At 42.8% G+C, this 21145-nt stretch overlaps 1 protein-coding gene across 5 annotated transcripts; it reads right to left on the bottom strand.

The window, feature by feature from the left end:
- Positions 1-5: 5 nt before the first annotated feature.
- SPART (spartin) lies at positions 6-21085 on the bottom strand. Of its 5 annotated transcripts, none has more exons than XM_075919165.2 (10): positions 20930-21085; positions 20357-20428; positions 18459-19285; positions 16599-16796; positions 14953-15057; positions 12397-12526; positions 9682-9876; positions 5911-6069; positions 5733-5823; positions 6-1271 (listed from the first exon to the last, which is right to left on the bottom strand). In XM_075919165.2, the coding sequence occupies exons 3-10, from the start codon at positions 19281-19283 to the stop codon at positions 1082-1084; spliced, it is 1893 nt and encodes a 630-aa protein (XP_075775280.1). In that variant the 5' UTR covers positions 19284-19285; positions 20357-20428; positions 20930-21085; the 3' UTR covers positions 6-1081. The 5 variants fall into 5 exon arrangements, with proteins under 5 accessions (XP_075775280.1, XP_006120608.1, XP_014427720.1 ...); XM_025183331.3 differs by lacking the exon at positions 20357-20428 and adding an exon at positions 3713-3773 and having other exon boundaries at positions 1132-1271; positions 20930-21084; XM_006120546.5 differs by lacking the exon at positions 20357-20428 and having other exon boundaries at positions 20930-21084.
- Between the last annotated feature and the right edge of the window lie 60 nt (positions 21086-21145).

Raw genomic sequence — 21145 nt, 5'->3', positions numbered from 1 at the left:
ATTCATTGGGATTTTTTTTCAGAATTTTATTGTCTATTGTGTTCATGTCCATATCAAGACTGAAAGCTCACTTTAGTCAGAATTGGCATTTAATACTAGATACTGAAGTAGACAGAAGCAAATACCCTGATATTCCATTAGAGGGCAGCCATATCCACTGCTACACTATAATACAAATCTTTCTAAAGTAATCTGTGAAAAGGTATGGAGTATATAAATATCAGTGAAAGCTTTATACAATAATTTTACTTTAGATAGTCTCAGCCTTATAGTCACAGAATTTGTTTCCCCTATAACACTGAATTACTTCCTTCTCCTCCCACCCCATCAGAATTCACAGAATTGTTGAATTAACTTTATGGCCAACTTGTGAGCATTCTGATATTTTCTGAGGTCTCTCTTGTACAGAGGGTACTGGTCACCATAAACACCACTTTACATCTTTGGTTTGCATAAATATTCTGAAAAGCATTCAACCTTAAAGGAGGGAGGCTACCTGAGGCTTTTTCTTTTCAGATGACTTTGGTCATTAGCTCAGCTGCTATTTAAGTGTTAGCTGTCCTAAAGGAATTTTTCTAGTCTTTGGAAATGAAAGAATGGAACCCAAAACTAATTTTAGTGCATATAATTAGATGAGACAATTCTGCCTTGGTAAATTCATTAACCATAATAATTAAAAGTGGAATTAACTATGAACCCTATACAAGATTTAATCTAAAAACCCTTTTTCTTTAGTGTTACAAAAATACTCATTCATTTTACTATTCAGATACTTTTCCACTTTACATTTTGAAAAAATAGTGGTTATAAATTCAGATTATGGAGATTTTTCTTTTGAATGTATTATGTGTAATTCTGAATCTATATCCTTCAGGTGGTCATACTTATGCATGATTGCAGAAATGCAGAATGAAGGGTATTTTCAACTCAGGAAAATGACTAGTTCTCAAGTATGTAAAGAACTAATTTTAGTAACAAAGATAATTAGAAAAATATTTAAATTATAGATAAGCATTATCCCACTACTTTATCCCATTAAGTTATATCCATAGTGTGAGTTAACATTTAAGGTTCTGGGAAGTTATCTTCCATCTTTTTTCTCCTTCTTTTCTAGTACTTTATATTCATCCAGCACAGCATAACCAGTCTCTTTAGCAGTTTTCTTCACTATAGCTTTGACACCGATGTTGTCAATATTAAATGCTGTCACACCAACATTGATTGCAGAATTCATAGCATTGTCTGTAGCATGGCCTGCATCATCCCCATACCTGAGGAAACATTTGTAGATATGAGCATACTTTTTAAAGTTTAATACAAATGAGGTTATTTATCCACTCAATTTCACTTGTGCAAATCTCCACACCCACATTGTTCTAAATGTGTTTCAATACTGAGTCTTCACAAGCACGCAGGTACAATGGATTGTAGCAATTCACCCCTCTTGAAATCTTCACTCCCAAAGCAAGGGTTATGCATAGCCCAGGAAAGAACCCAGATCAAGTTTGGCAGAACTTACAAACAGTTACATTACAAATTGCTAAAATTCATTTCAATTATGGCTGCTAATTTGTCACAAGGCTTATTAATCACTTAACTTTTTCTTCAAAAGTGCTAGAATACCAACTACTACTCTGTCCTTTTCTCTTTCTGCAGTAGTAGTATTGAGGGATGAAAAATCTGACTGTCCCCTTTCAGGCGTGAATAAAGAAAATGGGATATATATTGGAGACAGAACAATAGGAAAAGGACTTCTACTAGTCAGGAAGCCTCAGTCAGAAGATCTTCCTATATGGTTTCCTGGTTTCAGAAGATTCTGGGAAAGGGAGGTATTAGTCCAGTACTCACACACAGGCCTCAGTCATGGGCTGTATTCATGCCCCTTTACAGTGCTTCTATAGCTTAAGTGGGCAGATAAGCAACCACATCTCTCTATATAGAAATTTCTCCAACAGTATAGGGCTAGCATAACACATTTTTGTATTTGATCAACACGGGGGAATGGCTGTTCCAAGTTGCCACACAGCCCCGTGGGACATTGTAGCCATGTACAAAACTAAGAGCAAGCCAGAAATAGTCTTGATGACCCCCAAATTCCAGCTGTGCTAAGCCACCTTTGCTTTAACTTCCAAGCTGAACCTCCTACAAGGCCCAGCACAGAGGACCAGTGTCTAAATCTGTGGTGTCCAACCAATTCTGAAATCAGTCACACTCGGGGTACATCTAGACTACAGGATTTTGTCGACAGTATCTGTCGACAAAACTTTTGTCGACAAAGAGCGTCTAGACACATTCAGTTCTGTCGAAAAAGCAAGCTGCTTTGTCGACAAAACCCTGTAGTCTAGACACAACCCTACATGCAATAACACCTTCTGTCGACAGAGTTCTGTCGACAGAAGGCGTTATGCCTCGTAAAATGAGGTTTACTAGCGTCGACAAAACTGCTGAGTTCTGTTGACGTTATGTCGACAGAACTCAGTGGTAGTGTAGATGCAGGTACAGGCAGTCCCCGGGTTACATGGATCCGACTTACATCGGATCCCTACTTACAAACGGGGTGAGGCAACCCCGCACTAGCTGCTTCCCCCCAGCAGACCAGGGAGACGCGAAGCTAGCGCGCGCCTACTCCCCCCCCAGCAGACCAGGGAAACGCGGAGCGGCTTTTCTCAGCAGACACCTCAGCTTGAGAATAAAGGACTGAGGGAAGTGAGGTGTGGGAGAATAAAACTGAGCTCTGGAGAAATGTTTGGCTAGAGTTTCCCCTACAATATGTACCAGTTCCGACTTACATACAAATTCAACTTAAGAACAAACCTACAGTCCCTATCTTCTACGTAACCCGGGGACTGCCTGTATAGTTTTGTCGACAAAAGTCCACTTTTGTCGACAAAACTCTGTAGTCTAGACGTACCCTCAGCCAGCCAAATAGCCATATGAGGCTAATAGCTAGCGTGTTGGACATCCTGGGTCTAAATGGTCTCCAGAATATTTTTTTGGAGGGCAGAGGCAGTGTTAGTATTAGATAAGGACTCAGACTTCGGTTCTCCTAACAGAGCAGCCCTGATTAGAGGGCTAGACCTAGCACTGAAACCAACTTGGAATATTCATTAAATATTCTGACAGAGTAGCAGCCTTAAATATGATTATGCTTTCATTTGAAGATCACAGAATTAGTTGCCACCAAAAAGGAGTAAATATTTGCCAGTTTGATTAGTTATTTCACCCTTCACACATTGCTGCAGTATCACTGCAAAAAGTAGCTGCACTGACAGGATTAATCAATATAGCTTTCTTCCTAAACCCTAAATTACAAGATTTGATAAACTGATTCTTCACCCCAGCTCAAAATTTTACACAGTGCCTCAACTGAGAGGGTTTGTGTTTTAAAATGTGTCAAGATGCACTCAGATACTAAATTGAGGGACACCAGTATAAAAACCTAAGTACTTAGAATCCACTTCACTTGAACCCAAACAGAGCTAGTAGTTCTGCAATTACATTCAAGTCTGGAGCACCTGTCGTTTGGTGGAAACCTGACAGTGTCCTTTAAATGTCCATTATGCTAAAATTTACTGTTTCTTATAGAAAACAGTTTTGCCACCTAAACTGAAATCAGCGTAAAAAGAGCTCTTGTAATAGTCAAATGCAAGAGATGGGGGAATGCTCAATTATCAAATTCTGTAAGTTTTAATTAACTGCAAAATTTAGTTACTTATTGCTTGTCATTCTTAGTGGCTGTTGACAGCTGATCTCCATGTTTTCTATTTTTATATCTAAAATAAAAACAAACATTAATTTGGTTTTAAATGGCAGCAGAGTACTAATACAGCTTCTCCAGCTACTTATTTCTAATAAGCATGTCAGTCCATTAGGAGCAAGATAGCATTAGACAGCCAGATAACAGTAATGCTGTTTTGATTACCGTATTTTCCGGCGTATAAGACGACTTTTGATGTTAAAAAACATCCCCCCAAAATCGGGGGTAGTCTTATACGCCGGGTATGCGGCTTTGCAAAGCCTCGGGGGAAGCCGGTGGCGGGGCATCCCAGGCGCGCCGGGGCGTCCTCAGAGGCTTTGCTCCCGGTGTCCCTGGTCTGCTGGAGACGGTCCCCAGCAGACCAGAGGCACCGGGAGCAAAGCCGAAGCGGTGGCGGGACCCCGCCGCTGCTGCGGCTTTGCTCCCGGTGCCTCTGGTCTGCTGGGGACCGTCTCCAGCAGACCAGGGACACCGGGAGCAAAGGAGGCAGAGGGGCGCTGGGGTATAAGACGAAACCCTATCTTTTAACTAAAAAATTAGGGGGTTGTCTTATACGCCCAGTCGCCTTATACGCCGGAAAATACGGTAGTCAGTCAGACTTTTCTAAAATAATGCATGGAGCAAATACACAATAAACGCCCTGATGAAATGGATGATTACTTCCACCTATAAGCATGTTTCTCAGACATGCCCAATCTCTAGAGCTGCAAATAGCAATATATGCTAATATTTCAACCGAAGTTCTTGCAGATATTTATAAACAAAATTACTTCATTCTACAAGGTGGGGAGTACAGAAAAGCTCATTTAAAAACACTGTATACAAGATAAAGCTAATGATTTGCTTGCCTATAGGAAGCATGGAATTCTGCTCAGCGCGCAATAAGACTTCATACTTTTTTTAGCTACTTATAAAAAAGACCTATCAGCCTGTTTCCTTTTTCCCCAAAAAAGCATTCCAAGAGTACATTCACAGCTTCCAATCTGAAATGCACCACCAAAGAACTTAAACTTTTCACTAGTGATTTCTATTCCACATTGTTGGTCTGCTCATTGCCTTAGCTGCTTCTGTTTGTATTTACATGTACCACTTATCTGGCTGCTGCTGCTGGTATCTGTCACTGACTCCACTGACACAAGTACCTTTACTGAACCTTCCAGTTCTGACTATGCCAATTATGTTGTTTACCAGATAACCACCTGCTCTCTCATCTCCATCACCATCTTTTCAACATTCCTATTCATATATCCTCTTTGTTATACTACATGAAGGAAAGAAAATCTGGTAGAAATTATCTGAACAGATGAGAATTACAATCTCCTAAATCCCTATATTGCTTTTCCCTCCTACTTGTGTCTGGCAACATTTCCACTTTAACTTTAAATGCTCCGCTCAATATCTACTGCTGAGGCCTATATTTTAAGTTTGCTTCTGTAAGTCCCCTTTTATGTTCTCCTTTACACCTATTTGTAGCTGAAATTCCTTAATTGTATATTAGATTAACAAATCTTTAGATAAAGATGACGAACTTTGGTAAACTAAAGCAGTGAAGACTCAAGAGTTAGAAGTGATTACAAGTGAGAAGTATTTTAGTTAAACACAGGATTGTTTAAGCTTTTTTCTCCCCATAAATAATGATGTTGAAATACACACGTCAAAATCTGAATGGGATTTCTAGATGCGTCTTTCAAAGCTGTACTAATTTAGATCACAAAGCTAAAAAATAATGAATCTGTCAGGGACACTTAGTTACATAATCAGATTTAGGTAGAGGGCATGCCTGACACTGTTCACTTGCAAGAAAAATCATTTACTTTATATCTAGTGCAGAGATTTTATCCTGTACAGCAAGGCTTACTATAACTTGTAAAATCTAGAAGTTTAATTAGCAGACATGTGTTTGCTATAGTTCATACATACTCCAGTATATTGTAGGAGACAAACTGGTTATAAAGCTGATAAAAATGTATCTTACTTGTGCTTCACAGTGTGAACAGTCTCGGTTGAAACACTTTTAGCAATGCATTTTGCTGCACATTCCAAACCTTGCCATACTGTTGAAAACCCTGTAAAATATAATCAGTTTAAGCCAAAGCTCTGCAAAAATGACAGTCATGTAGCTTACAGCATGTATTTAGAAGTTGTTTTGTTACCTTGAACTCCACTTGCTGCTACAACCATGGCACCATCAAAAGTGGATTTTCCATCTTTGTCTTTCTTAAGGGAGTCTGGAACCAATTTGCTCCCATGCTTCTTCACATGTGGGGCTAACTCTTTTCCAACAGTGCTTGCTATTGAACACACTCCATCAACTAAACACACAAAAAAGTATTCAGAATAGGACTCAAAGTTCTTGATAAATGGGGAAGGGGGAGTATTTGGTTCATCAAATTCAAAGTTCTATTAAATCTACACCAACATTGCAATTTTATTCCATTCATGAGACAGATAGGCTTCTAAATTCATATTTAGGCACAAATAGAAGAGATTTGATTTTCAGAGATGCTAAGCAGCCCTGGCTCCCATTAAAAAAAAAAAAAAAAAAAGAGAGGAAGGATGGTCTTGTGGTTAAGACATGAAATCAAGATACAAGTTAATTTCCTAATTCTGTCCTACAGCAGGTCTACACTACCACTTATGTTATAACTTACATCACTCAGAAATGTGTGGGGGAAAAAACCCTCCTGAGTGATGCAAATTATGCCAAACTAAGCACCAGTGTGGACAGTGCTACATTGGCAGAAGTTGCTCTCCTAGAGACATAGCTCCTGACTCTTGTGGAGATGGAGTAATTATGTTGATGGAGGAGTTTTCTCCTGTCAGCCTAATGTAGAGCATCAAATAGTGCAGCCGTACCAATGTAGCACTTCTAGTGTAAACTAGCCTATTGACTAGGCCTGGGCAAAATGTCCCGCAGGCCAAATCCAGTCCACCAAGCCACCAGATCAGACCTGTGGACACTGCAGGAAGCCCCAGGCAGTCTCCCTGCTTGCCTCGCCCCACCTGCATGCTACTCAAATGTGGCTGTCAGGCAGTTTCTCTTTAAAAATCTGTGAGCCTGGAGGGGAGGAAGGTTCAGGTGCTGCTTCTGCCCCCAGTACAATCCAACTGGCCAGTGGGAGCTGCCTGTTTGAATAACAGGTTGCCATGAAGTACCACACCCCTCCGCCTCCTCTCTGGAGTTACTCACAGAGCACAGGGCTATAGCCTGTGTGGGAGCAGGCCAGGCCAGGCCAGGCAGGCAGGCAGCTTCAGAAACTGCTGGGCTTCTGGCTGGTAAGTCTCCTGGCCAGAGCCTGCCTCCGGCATCCCAACCCCTCTCGTCCCCAACCCCTCTGCTCCCCACTCCTGCCCCCTTCTCCACATACCCAAATCCTCTGCCCCCCTCCTGCACCCATATCCCCTCCCAGATCTAGCACTCCAATCCCCTGCACCAGACCATAATCCCCTTCTGCCCTAGCTCACAACCCAACCTCCTGCACCTTAGTCCAGTGCCCCAGGTCACAACCACCTCCTTTACCCAAACTCCCTTCCAGAAACCATACTGCCTCCTGCACCCCAATGCCTTACCCCAAGCTCCCTTCTACACCTAACCTCCATCTCAGATCCCGCACCTTCTCCATTAACATCATGGAAGAGTGCAGCACTCAACCACTTTCAAATTCTTGGAGTGCCCTTCCCCATCAAAAATTATTGCCCACCCCGCTACAGACCAGTGTTTCTTAAAGTGGGCCCGCAGCTCACTTTGAGAAACATCAACAAACTCAGTCTGGGGCAACTCTCAGTGACTCAGTTTTCTATCTGTAAATTGGGACTACCTCCTTGCCATAACTCAGTCTCATTTAGAAAGTTGTAAGCTGGTCAGGAGGACACATATTGTCTCTTAAGTAACCAGCTCTTCCAGGTGGCTATGTAATATCTAACTCACTGGGTCATAAAGGCACTACCATAATAATACAAATAATAAAAAAAATGAAGCTAATAGGCACTGGGGCTGTTCAGCAACTCTGAAGACTAGGTCACTTCTACTGAAATGTTTAAAGTATGAAATTTAGAAGCCTAATTTTATACCCTAGGTTTGAAGAAATACAGAAGTACCAGTACAATGTAGTATTTTAATAGTTGCAGAGACTGAACAGCTGAGTTCAGGGAAAACCTATCATTAATGCCTAAACAAACAAAGTTTTAGCCATTTAATTCAACATGGAAATGCCAATCTAACATTTTAAAGTACATTTAAGATTGCAGAAATATATCAAAGCAATAGGCTTGATCTTTGGGCTCGGGGAAAAAAACTTGCTCTCAAAAGGCCAAATACACAGTGGTTCTCAAACTCCAGTCTGCAGACCACTAGTGATCCGCAGCTGCCTTCCAGGTGGTCTGCAGCTCAAGCTTAGCCTCTCCCTTCCTCCAGCCTTCCTTCTCCCACCACAGCAGGGAGACTGTGCAGGCACTCCTGCCTCCTGCCCCTCTCTCCCTCTTGCAAGGTTGGAGCGCCAGAAGTGGCTTCCCACAGAGGGGAGGGGGAATCCCAAGCCTTGTGGGGAAGAAGTCGAGCCAGAAGCGGATGCAACTTCCGGCTCTGCTAACTGCTACTCCCCCCTCTTCCCCGGATGAGGGGAATAGCAGCACATGGACCCACTGCCTGAAGGCTTTCCCCACTGCTCCAATTTGGGCATAGTGACTGGGAGCAGCACACAAAGGCAGGTAAATTCCCTTCATGCCCAGACCCCGCACCCTCACCCCTTTGAACCACCCCCACTCCTGCGCTTCTCCCATAGCCAGACACCTTATTCCCAGCTTGCTCCTGCACCCTACCTTGCACCCTCACTCCCTTCTGCACACCACATCCTGCATCCCCATCCCTATTCCACTTGCTGGCAGCACTGTCCCTCATTTTTGTCCCTTCCCCAGGGTGTCTACAAAATCCACTAACCCCAGAAGAGTAAATCTGGCCTATGGGAAGCTCTGAACCTCAGTCCTCCCTGTCCCTCCTCCTTGCCCTGTGGAGCTGGAACACCAGAGGAATGAAATGTCTCAGTTGGGGGCCACATCAGTGAAGGTTGGGGGTCCTGGATAGTTTGAAACAACAGGAGTGAAGACGTAACAGGTGGTGAATAAGAATGCTCTGAAGGAAAGTACAAGTGGAGCTACCAAATGTGTCATTAATGCATAAGATGATACATAAGGTGTGTATCATAAATTGTTTCTCTCTTTCTATAAATGTTGGAGTACTTCAACTTAACTCTTTGTCCAGCCTAGAGGGAATAGTAAAATCCATACTATTAACTGAGTCAAATCCATTGTCACGGGTACAAATGCATTGGGGCTTGAAGATCATCTGGCTACTGACAACTACTAATGTACTTTGTTCAACAATAAACCTGACTCAGCTGCCTTCGTATCTTATCTAAGTCTATGGTCTTTGGGTGCTCTCACAAAGTCTATTATGTTAGCTACCTGTGCAATGCTGGCTTGATATATTGAGGGAGCATACGATAACGCATGCAGCCAATTGTTTTATCATCACTGATGGAGCAGGAGACCTGTCAGAATGCCACACCAGTGAATCTTAAATGTAATACATCGCTGCCCTACTACACAAGGGAAACGAGAAGTCCTGTGGCACCTTATAGACTAACATGGCTACCCCCCGACATCCCTCTGACACTACACAAGGGAAGATTTGCATTGAGACAGATGGGCCATGCGCCAAAAAGTTTGAGAACCACAGAAATATAGTGTCACACTTTGGGGCTAATTCTAATCTTACACTAAAGATAACCAGGAGTAACCTTAACTGATTTGTAAGTTAGGTCAGTTTATTAACTCATCTTGGTTCCTGCACTTCAGAAACCCAAGCAACTAGGGTGTCTACTGTATGCACATTCGATACATATTTTTTGTAGATTAGATTGTCTTACCTAAAAATCGGCTGACTTTTACAGCTCCTCCAGTAGCTTGTTTTGCTACATGAAGCCCCTTTGCTACAGTTGGATTTACTTCCAAAGGTTTTTCTTCTGGTTGAATGTGTTCTCGCAATTTGGAAGCTCCTTTGTGTATTGCTTTGCCAGTATATTCTGCTCCCTTGACCAAACTCCAACTCAACCAGGATGCTCCTTCAAAATAAAAAATAATTAACTTATATGTAGTATTTACAGACTGGACTCCTGGTGGTATTTTCTCCTTCCTCCTCCTCCTCCTAACATACCTAACTTATACAGCTATATTGCAAGTGGCAGCAGTACTCCCTTAGTCTTTGGCTTCCCATAGCCACCATATTATCTCCATCTTGTCTGATTTCAGTCATACTTTTTAACTCCCATCAACCTGCATTTCATACAGACTAGTAGTGAGGTAACCTGCAGCCCGAGGGCAATATGCAGCCTAATGGCATTCTATATGTGGCCAAGAGTGTTTACCATTGTCCACATGCAGGATTGCCAGATTCTGCTGGTTTCCATTTGTGTAGTTTTTCCTCCTCTACTGGTATTACTAAAGTGACACACATATAAAGCAAGGACATGTGAACTGAAGTGCATACTGACTGCACACAACATTGACAGAGCCATACGCCACCTCTCTGCAGCCAATTCAAGGTGCTGCTATGGTTCAATTGGCACACACTGCAAACTCTAGGCCCACAAGTTAGCAAAACTACCCTACCCCAGAAGATTGTCTTTGTCATGACAATTTTGTGGGCCACTGAGATAGACGGCCACTCATGTGGCCCACTCTCTAGTTTAGATTGCCCACTGTTGACCTAGACTGCTCCAGCATCTATGTGATAAAGAGCAGGGGATCATTAGCATTCTGGATGCAATACAGCCCACATGTCACCATTAACTTTTCTGCCAGCCTCTTACACACACACTTGAACAGGAGATAGGAACCACAGGAGAAAACCATGGGAGTAGAGAAACAATTGCCCCCAACTATTTTCTGCATTCTCCAGGAAAAAGCAGTACTGAGTCATTCAAGGGCAGCTGAACTTGTCCCATAAGCAAGTAGTAAGGACAAGGACTTCTCCTGTGACCATATTGTAAGGCCTACAGCCTTCGTCTTCAGCCATATTATGAGAGCAGCAGCCATTAGCCAGGAAGCAGGAAGTCACATCCTCACATTCCATCTAAAATTACATTAAAACAACTTCACCACTGTTGGAGATTATCCACGTCCATTCTGATTTAATTTGTACTGTGTCACACTTCCATCTCTTTTTTGCCTCTCTTTCTCTTAAGCACCCAAGGAAGGGAGTTGTAGCTCACAAAAGCTTATGCTCCCATTCTCTAATAAATCTTTAGTCTTTAAAAGTGCCACTGGACTCCTTGTTTTGACTAAAACAATGTTATATCTAAGGAGCTCTTGTCCTAATAGCACCCATTAATACCAGATAGAAACAGATCTTAAGATGGTTCAAGAAAGCCTAGTTTAATAGCATTCTGACAAATCACTTTGCAATAGTTATGGTTGTGAAACCCTCATTTCTTTATTGTTTTGTCTTTTTCTCTATTGTTTGTATTACCTGCTTGTTTTTTTTGACAGGGTATAGAATCATAGAATACTAGGACTGGAAGGGACCTCGAGAGGTCATCGAGTCTTCGGGCTTGATCCAGTAGGCATGCCATACACAAAACAGAGGCGATAGTAATGTCCCTCTTATACTGTATACCTGGTTAGATAACTCACTCAGGATATGGAAGATCCATGTCTAAATCCCTACTCTGCCAGAGGAGCAGGAACTTCACCCCCAGTCCCCTCCTGACCAGGTGTGGGCCCTAACCACTTGGCTATGTGGTGGTCTGGCGTGGGGATCTCAGTTTTTGTTACTGAAGCTGTTCCACTTTGTATAAAACAGGGATGTTAGTATGTAGTCGATGATAAGATTAACAGATTAGTCTGAGTTGATTGTTTAATCCTAACTACCCCCCCCATGCTACCTCTGTATCAGCTCCATAGAGCCACCTCCCCGCTCCTTGCTGCCTCCTGTAGAGTTGCCACATGCAGAGAGCCTCTGATAGAGGCAACAGCATGGGGTGGGGTGGGATGAGGGGAAAGGAATGCAGGCAGGAGCCAGTACACGCAGGTAATGGCTTTCAAGCTGACTCCGCGTGCTTAACTCGTTCCACAGAGTTAGCTGCCCCTCCTATGTATACATGTAACCAGGGCTCACGGAACCACGGCAAGCCGCGCTGTCTGGCGATCTGCGCATGCGCAGATCACCCGAACCCGGCTCTTCTGGGTTGCAATCTACTCGCCACGGACAAGTAGATTGCATTATTTGTCGAGCCCTGCATGTAACTAAATTTTTCAGCGGTTATATGTTTACACAAATACATGGTAGTTAACATCCCTAGTATAAAATAAATATTTATTAGGCCAGAGAAAGACACTGACTCGACAGTCCAGTGATTAGGGCACTCACCTAGGACATAGGAGACCAGGGTTCAAGTCCAGGTAACTCCTATGCCTTGGAGAGAATACATGGCTATGACTGCTGAGAGAAGGAAAGCAAATGCTCCCCCGCCAGATTTAGGTGCCTAACTCCCTTTGGTGAGCTTGTCACCCAAAATCAAAACATAGTATTAACAGTATTGGTAGAACAATTATGTGAAATAAATCCCTAATTTTGGTAGTACCTGTCAAGATTCCATGGGCTACTTTCTCACTCCACTCAGGTAACTCTTTCTCTCTCTCTTCTCCTTCAGGCTGTGGTTGGATGCGTACAGTCTGAGCCAGGTTAATCACATCACTTGAAGCTTCTAAAGGCTAAGGGATGAAATATATATTCATGAAAATACAGTATTTAGCAAGCTACCAAGTTGTCCTATTTATGGACTTGGGTGGTCCTCATTAACAGCAGCTGAGATAAGGGATGTGAAGGCTAGTCGCTCCCTGCCCCCTCCTGCTGCCTCTATAAGAGGTTTTGTAAGACATGACATTGCATATAGTTGTTAATTATGTCCTCATTTGTACTGTATAAAAAAGTATTTAACTAAATTGTTAACATTACAGACCCTAGTTTGTTTAAAGAAAGAGGTAGAAGAATCAGAGAAGGTCTAGAGAAAAGCAACAAAAATTATTAAAGGTCTAGAAAACATGATCTATGAGGGAAAGCTGAAAGAACTGGGCTTGTTTACTTTACAAAAGAGAAGACTGAGAGGGGACATGATAGCGGTTTTCAAGTATCTAAATGCATATTACAAGGAGGAGAGAGAGAAAAAAAACTGTTCTCCTTGGCCTCTAAGGAGAAAACAAGAAGCAATAGGCTTAAATTGCAGCAAGGGAGGTTTGGGTTGGACATCAGGAAAAACTGTGTCAGAGTGGTTAAGCACGGGAATAAATTGCCATGGGAGGTTGTGGAATCTCCATCTCTGGAGATATTTAAGAAAGGTTAGACAGACATCTTTCAGGGATGGTCTAGACAGCGCTTTGTCCTGCCGTGAGGGTAGGGGACTGGACTAGATGACCTCGAGGTCCCTTCCAGTTCTAGTAGTCTATGAATATTTATTTTTGATTTGATAAAACACTTAAAATGGTCTTAAAAGTTGGTTGCCAACAAAGAGCAAAGTTAAAGATAAATGCGCTCTTCTAAAAAAAGCTTCACTCAAATCCTATTTCAGCATATTGCTCAGAATTCTTGAAATTGAAAAACAGTCCCTTCTCAATGAAATAAATCATTTAGAACTCTGCGATCGCTCACAAGTATGATCAGCCAGTCATTACAGAAAACCAATAAATATTTGCATCTCTTCCTAAATTTTATTTTAACAAAAGATCTCAAGTGGACTCTCTCAGCAACAAATATTAGGTGACTTGGTGAGCAGAAAGAAGAAAGGAGAAAGTATTTGCAAGATCAGGGAATGGGTTACTACGGGCAGATGAAAAATACATTATCATCATACACTGGGAACTGATCATGGACACTGATGACAAATTTACCCCTGACAAATACACAACAACATATAATAAATAGCATATTTTTAGCATTAAACCAAAACCACCAGATTATAAAGTATTAAAAAAAAAGTTTTGCTTTCCTAGTAAATACTGTTTGCAATTATAATTAAATTACTAAATTTGAGCGTATGTATTATTACAAGAGGAAATATCCCTTCTTGAATCCCCCACATCACAAGTCTGTCTCTTGCTGTGTATCCCTTTTGACCCTCTGTTCTATGATTTACATCAGGCTTGATGTCCCTTTTGTTTCCTTCCCACCCCTTTCCCTTGTATTCCCTTATATTTCCCTTGTATTTTGCTGTCTATGGAAAGAATGTCCTCACAATTTGCCAAGCCACTATACCTACTACTTATGTCACAGAAACAGTGATTTCTAATTAAAAAGATGAAAAAAATCTTTCCTTTTAAGTCATCTTCCCATGTTTTGCATGTCATTCTGTTAGAATACAAGCTCTTCAAAACAGGGATTTGCTATTTGTATATACTGAACAACACTAAGTATATTGTGGGCTCTAAATAATTTACACCATTGTCCAGAACAAAACCAATAATCTGATAACATTTTGAATTTGCAGATAACAGGCATCTTGTTCTCCCAGTATTACGACCTCTAAAAATACTTGTTGGAAGGCTAACATTTTGAGAAAATTACTATAAGTGAGATTTTACACACCACATTATAATTGAGGGACTCTATTTTCTCTTTCTTAATTGTGATTTTTCATAAATTAATCATATTTCTTTAAAATGCCTTAACATTTTCATACTCAGCCTCTTCTCCACTGGTCCTTGACCTCCATACAGGCTGACTTACTCTTAGCACTATACAAGAAATAGTCCACAGCAGAACCTTGGAATGTTCTTCATTTTAAATTCCTTCCACAGCTATTCACTGTTGCCATCATCCTTCCAGCAAGTGTTGAGGTGCTACTCAACGTTACCATGTCATCACAAGCAGACTAATTTCGGAATGGAGTTGTGATATTTTCTTAAACAGGAATTCCTTCCCAAGAGTAATCTCTGCAGTTTTTCAAAGCCCTTTCAGATTAAGGGGCAAAATCACAGCCAAAACTCATCTTTGCATTTCTTTTGTGGCAGAGTACACCACCATGACCACAAACTACCACAGAAGCTACACTGGCAGCTTTAAACACTGTAAAATTATACTGGTTACTCAATAACAATTTGCATTTTTTAAATCACTGGTTTAAAAACTCTGCCCTAGAATTTACCTGGACTCTGAGGTCAGACATCTGTTTTAACATATTCTCATAATGTTCTCTGTCAGTTGTTGCGACTTCTGTCGATAATCCTACTCCCTCATGAGATTTTGGCACCTGCATCATCATATCAGGGCACATTAGCAGATTAATGGAATATTTCAATGCCATTCAAGGACCACTATGAATATGTAGTCTGAACTTCTGCATAATACAAACGACAGAATGTCACCCATTAATTTCTGTACTAGGAGGAAATTATTTTCTCCTGCTCTGTAATGACAATGTTACAGAGCCTCACATACAGGATCTTGGGCCAAGATAGTGCTGCATTAAGGTTAACAGGATTTTACATTGGCCAAAGGGAACTACCTGCACATAAGATGCCATAGGACTGGATTCTTCTTGAGCACGACTGAGGCTGCAGTCTTGATGGCAAAAGAAGAGCACATGTTTTAGAAAAGCAACTAGTCTTGACTTACAGGCTTTAAAATGATGACGTACTTACCACTTTCTTTGAAAAGCTGTTCCAAAGATTAATTACCCTGACTTAAGAATTTGCCAATTTGAATTTTTCTAATTTCAAATTTCCACCCCCATTAGAGCTTGTTATTATTTCTTTGTCTGCTAAATTAAAGAGCCTTTTAATATCAGTTATCTTTTCTCTGTATAGGTACTTAGACTGTAGCTAAGTTATTGTCTCAACCTTCTCTGCAGTAAGTTAAGTAGATTCAGCTCTTTAAAACTCTTCTGTTAAAGCATGCTTTCCCATTTTTGACATTCTACTCAAATCATCTGATTTTCAGAGGGGTAGCTTTTGTGGGCAAAACCCACTTCATCAAATGAGCTCATCTGATGAACTAGGACTACTCGTTGCATCTAAATGTTTTTTTTAAATGTAAGCCAAATTCAACAGTAGTCAAGCAACAGTCTCACCAGTACTGCATGCAGAGATAATGGTACCATTCTATTCAACAGTTGCCTGGAGAATCGTATTCGCCGTTTTGGGGAACTCATTCACTTGAATATCCTCTTTCACATTACTGCTTTCCAGCACGTAGTCCCCCATCCTTAAATTTTGCCTACAATAGTTGTTTCTAAATATACGACTTTGTATTTGGCTGTAGTAAAATGCATTTACTCTGCCCAGCTCACAAAGTGGTTACATAACTTCGTTACATAAGACCCCAAAGTTATATAAATTGAACCTCTCTGGTCCAGCTATTCCCAAACTAGGGAATTTGCCAGACCAGGGAGGTCAATGCTGACCCTTCCGCTGCAGGGTTCTGCTCCAGCAGCAGCTGAGGGACTGGCATTGACAGATTGGGGGCACATAGGAAGAAGTGAGGAAGTTTCAGAGCTTCTTCCCCCAAGTAATCCCTTCTCTGTTCCTTCTATCAATCCCCAATCTTGAACATCACAAATCAGCTATTTGCAGTGCTCCAGAAGTGCTGGCAGAGCAGGGGAGGAGTTGCTGGGTGCTGGCCCCAAAGCCTTTCCTGTGACTGTTCCAGCCCTGGAGCACCCATGGATGCCAGACCACAGATGTTGTTAGACAAGGGAAATCCAGATTATAGAGGTTCAACCTGCACCTGTTATGCAGTGATAATCTGTTGTATCTTTTATCCTTGGTTTAAAGCCACTGCCCTAGAATTTACCTGGATTCTGAGGTCAGACATCTGTTTTAACAAATCTTCAAAAAGCTCTCTGTCTGCCGCTGGGAGTTCTGAAGATAGGACTACTCCCACATGGGATCCTGGCACTTGCGACATCACATCAGGGAACATGTAGACTCCAGTATTACAGCACAGAACAGGAGATTGATTGCACATAAGAGGATACAGCCAGTCACAAACCTGAGAATGACAAGTACCTTTAATTGTATAAATAAGCCAAAAGAAATGTCTGTTGAAGGATCTGTACAGATTAGCATCAGACTCCAAGGCTCCCATGTAGTTTTATTACAAAATCCTCAAAGTGATCCTGAAAAGTTTATTGGGATACATCATTCTCGATAGGTTACCAACAAAGTTAAATAAGTAACAAATACAGTTCATTTTCACAGGGCTCTTGTACAGCACAGCAACCTTTTACTGAGACCCAGGAATCCCAGCTTCAGAAGAAGGAGCCTACCATAATGCCAAGCGGGTGCTGGATTTACAGTCCCTCTGCCATTCTGATCCATTCAGCGCAGGCTTACACGACACAGTGTAAAGAATGGGCCTGGCTGCCAAAGGGCTATGTAGAGCTCTTCATTCCTGCTAAGGCGTGCTTCTGCATGGCTGTGCACAAAAAATTCTTCTCCCACCCACCTCCTTCAGAGAGCTGCACAGACACACTTGGGTGGCAGGCAGCTGCTCCAGTAGGTGGGGTCAGTTGAGACAGTGTGGTAAGGAGCTGCTGGAGCAGGGGGCTGGGACCTATTTCAGTCACGTGGCAGGGGGGAAGGAGCAGGCCTGCTCCGGTGGCTGGGGCTGCCACATTGCTGGGTGGCCAGCGCCTGTTCTGGTGGCTGGGACCAGGAACAGCACCTGCCACATGGCCGTGGGGGGGAGAGGAGGTCTGCTCTGGTGGCGAGGAATGTGTGTGTTCATAAATTGGGTGCCAGGGTGGCACACATCCAAACCAGCACACATGACCTCAACATTGGTGCACAAGCCAAAACCCACTCCTCTCATGGTTGGAAAATCTGAGGGGGAACACTGGCTGCTAGCACTCGTGGACCTGAAACAATGGTGGGAATATTTCCCCCCTGTAAACAAGGCTAAAAAGATCCAAACGAATATCTCAAAGAGAATAAGTTTAGAAACGAGGCTAGAAAAACAGTACTAAAAACATATTAAAAAATAATGCTGCACTGGCAAGGTAGTGGACTAGATAACCTAAAATATCTGTTCTGGGAATGTAAAAATCACATTTAATTGGTTAACCAATTAAGGGGGAAGAGGGTGAGTGCCACTGAGCTGGAGTGGCCCCCAGCCACTTGCAGGGACTGTGCTGATTAAGGGTAAGGCTTACCAGTTAAATAGTTAAACATTCAGATACCTAATCTGTTCTATCCCTCGTTCACATAACTAGGTTGGAATTCAGAACCATGCAGTTATCCACCTAAACTGTACTAACACGTTCAGCTAGAAAGTTAAGTATGTAAGCCATTTTAAAACTGACCTTTCATACACTAATTCAGTTAATGGCAGTATATAATTCAAAAGGTCAAATTTATCTACAAAAGGAAAAAACAATACTGTAATATCAAAAAGTGTTAAAAGCCAACCCATTCCCATTAAAAAAAATCCACTGAAATATCTAGAGTCTTGGAACTCTCAGACGGACACAAAAGCTATTTCTTTATAGACACAAGAGTGTGTTTTAGTGGCATCTATACAATAAATATACATGCCTCCATTAGCTACTGGTTGTTTCATAGTAACACAATGGTTCATTACAAAACTGTAGCTCATATGCAAAAATTAATACTAGATGCAATGTATTCTAAAATTAAACTTTAGAATTGTTACCTGAAGAAATGCAGGGGGACGATTCTGGGCCATTGCACTATCAGTGTCCAAGAACTTCACAATGCGCAGGTATCCGGGGTATGAAGGAGCACTAACCTGCCCATCAGGAGTCACAAAGAATATCTGTACTCCTTGGGGAATCAGGATCAATTCATCTGCATCTACTCCTAGACTTTCAATGGGAGGAGGCTGATTGCATTTTAAATAGTAGTCCTCTCCAACTGATGAAAATTCCCCTGTGTCTGTACCATAAGATACAGTATAGTGTCCTTCAGTAGCTTGAGGAGTATACACAGGAGGAGCTTCATGTGGTAGAGAGTGAGCTATTGGAGATGAAGGACTCATAGCTGGAAGTTGCCCTTTGCTTGTAGTTGCAACATTTTCATTCACTGCAGGAGGCCCAGATGGTGGAATCAGAGAATTTGGCTCAGGGGGCCTTTCTGGCTTTTCAGTAGTGGGTATCACTGGGTATAACTTGGGCACCTGTTGAGGCATATTCATTGTGATGGTTTGCATAGCAGGGGTATTTTGTTCTAGAATATTCAGTCGAGTTCTAACATTTTGTAAAGTTTCTTGCATCTTTTGCTGCATTTGTCTGGCAGAGTCCCACTGGGATCCTGTACATTCAGGACCTTGTGATGGAATGCTAACTCCTCTAAGCAAGTGGTCAAGTCCTTGCTTGTAGTAGTTCCTTGCTTCTTCCTTTTGACCCAATTCATCTGTATTCAGCCCTTTATTGACTAGCATAAAGGCTTTCTGGAACTCTTCTTTAATAGCTTTAATGTTTGCATCTTCTAGAGTAACAGGATCCTGTTCTTGTTCCATTACTGCAAATTGGAAGATAGTGTTAGCATACTTTCCTGATCCTTATAGGCAGGGCCGGCTCTACGGAGCACAGGGCCCGATTCCGGGGGCGGGGCCGCACATGTGTGGGGCCCTCGGCGGCACGGCGCATGCATTGCGCATCCCAGATGTCACGACACATGAGCAGTGCTCCCAGGGACTCACGCATGCGCAGTTCCCTGGGGGTACAACGCATGCATGGCCCCTCCAGGCGCATGCGCCCGGAACGTCACGACGCATGCGCCTTGCGCCTGGAGGGCCTGCGCAAGCGCTGTGTTCCTGGCTCTCTGCACATGCGCTGTGCTCCCGGCGCAAACATCGCTTCTCTGGGTGCAGGGCCCCATGCTGGGGAATCGGCTGAATCGGCCTAAGGCCGGCCCTGCTTATAGGCCTGTAATAAGAAAGGTGTGCAGTCAATTGTGACACTTCTTGTAAGAAGAAACTTGTTTGGGTTCAAATCAGTATAAAGTCATCATAGTTCAAAGTATCCATACGTGCTGTGCAAAGTCTGACCTTTTTTATTACATATTTCTGGTTAACCTTTGGATTAGAAAATAAGATTCCAGCTCAGTTCACTGAGGACTCTAACCCTGGATTAATCAGATTTTACGTTAAAGAAATCAACACCTCTGACAGAGAGAAGCTATTGAAAGGGCTTATGTTCCAAAATATTTTATGACAAAAGTGTATTTGCACACACCCTCCATTGCAAAAATTTTGATAGTTTCCCATCTTCATTTACATCAACTCAGCACTTAAGCGCATAAAGTTACAAAAACAACAAAGTGAAACTCAAACAGAATGCAACGCTATATATTGCAGCTACTGTTCAAAATATTTTGAATGGAATTATAGTTTCATTCATCTTACTCATAGATTGGGTATACAAATACTGTTTTGTTGTATAAAAAGTTTTTACATGTTCAATTCCAATAACATTCTGGACAAAATCAATTTGTTCATTTTGTACTCCATATTAAAATGGGAGTTTTTATACTATAAAAACTGAGGATGTGGTTACATTAATCAACTGTTTAAATTAGTCATCCTGCTACCTTGCAAGGTTCTGTGCACCCTTGTAGCCCAGGGAACGCAAAGATCTGGAGGGTCTTGCTGGATTTCAGTCCCTGCAGTTGCAGTCTAGGTCAAATATTAAGCCCCAGGAGACAGTGCAGATTCCTGATACAACACTTTTTGCATCTTAAAAGTCTTGGCCAGCAGCAACAAGCCACATAAGAGTTTTACATTAAAAATGTGGATTTGTATTTAAAAATCCATCTTAAGTGTTTTATTTTACCAGCCAAATCATTACAACTGAATTGAAAGCGCACAGACGGCGGGGTCCTGGCTTCTCCCCAGCGCAGGGATTCCCACGTGTGGGGCTGGACCCGCCTGCTCCGGGCGAGGGGCAGCCAGGACCCCGACCTCGGCCCCCGCGGCAGCGAGACGCCCGCCGCCCGCTAAGGCACCGACGCGTGGGGGAAGGGAGGAGCTGACGCGGGACTCTCCGCACCACACGGGGGGACGCTCCAGCCTCCCAGCCAGACCCCGGGGGGGGGGGGGGCCTGGTCCCCAGCCAGGCACGAAGCTCCCTTCGCCCCCTTCCCCCGCCCGGACCCGCCACTCACGGAACCGGGGTCGCCGGCGACCTGCACCTCCCAGCAACTGCCCTGAGAATCACGTGACCGCCCGTCAGCTGCTCCCGTCGGTCACGAGGAGGCTTTTGGGCTCTGAGCGGTTCCGACCGCCAGAGGGAGGCCTCTGCACGCGCCGCGCCCCCCCCCCGCCCGGAACGAGCGTGGTCGCCATTGGGGGATGAGGGAGGCGTGGTACAGCACGCGACC

Source organism: Pelodiscus sinensis, chromosome 1, assembly GCF_052426305.1.
Source record: "Pelodiscus sinensis isolate ZL-2025 chromosome 1, ASM5242630v1, whole genome shotgun sequence".
NCBI lineage: Eukaryota > Metazoa > Chordata > Testudines > Trionychidae > Pelodiscus > Pelodiscus sinensis.
Note: the sequence above shows the minus strand (reverse complement) of the source record. Positions and strands in the feature narration are given on the sequence as shown.

What these genes read in the sequence shown, in the direction of transcription:
- SPART (XM_075919165.2), bottom strand. Translation starts at nt 19,283, where the DNA reads ATGGAACAAGAACAGGATCCTGTTACTCTAGAAGATGCAAACATTAAA. An exon ending in AAAAGTCAGCCGATTTTTAG is followed by an intron (nt 6,070 to 9,681) that starts GTAAGACAATCT and finishes TTGTGTGTTTAG; the next exon opens with TTGATGGAGTGTGTTCAATA. An exon ending in GTTCACACTGTGAAGCACAA is followed by an intron (nt 1,272 to 5,732) that starts GTAAGATACATT and finishes ATGTTTCCTCAG; the next exon opens with GTATGGGGATGATGCAGGCC.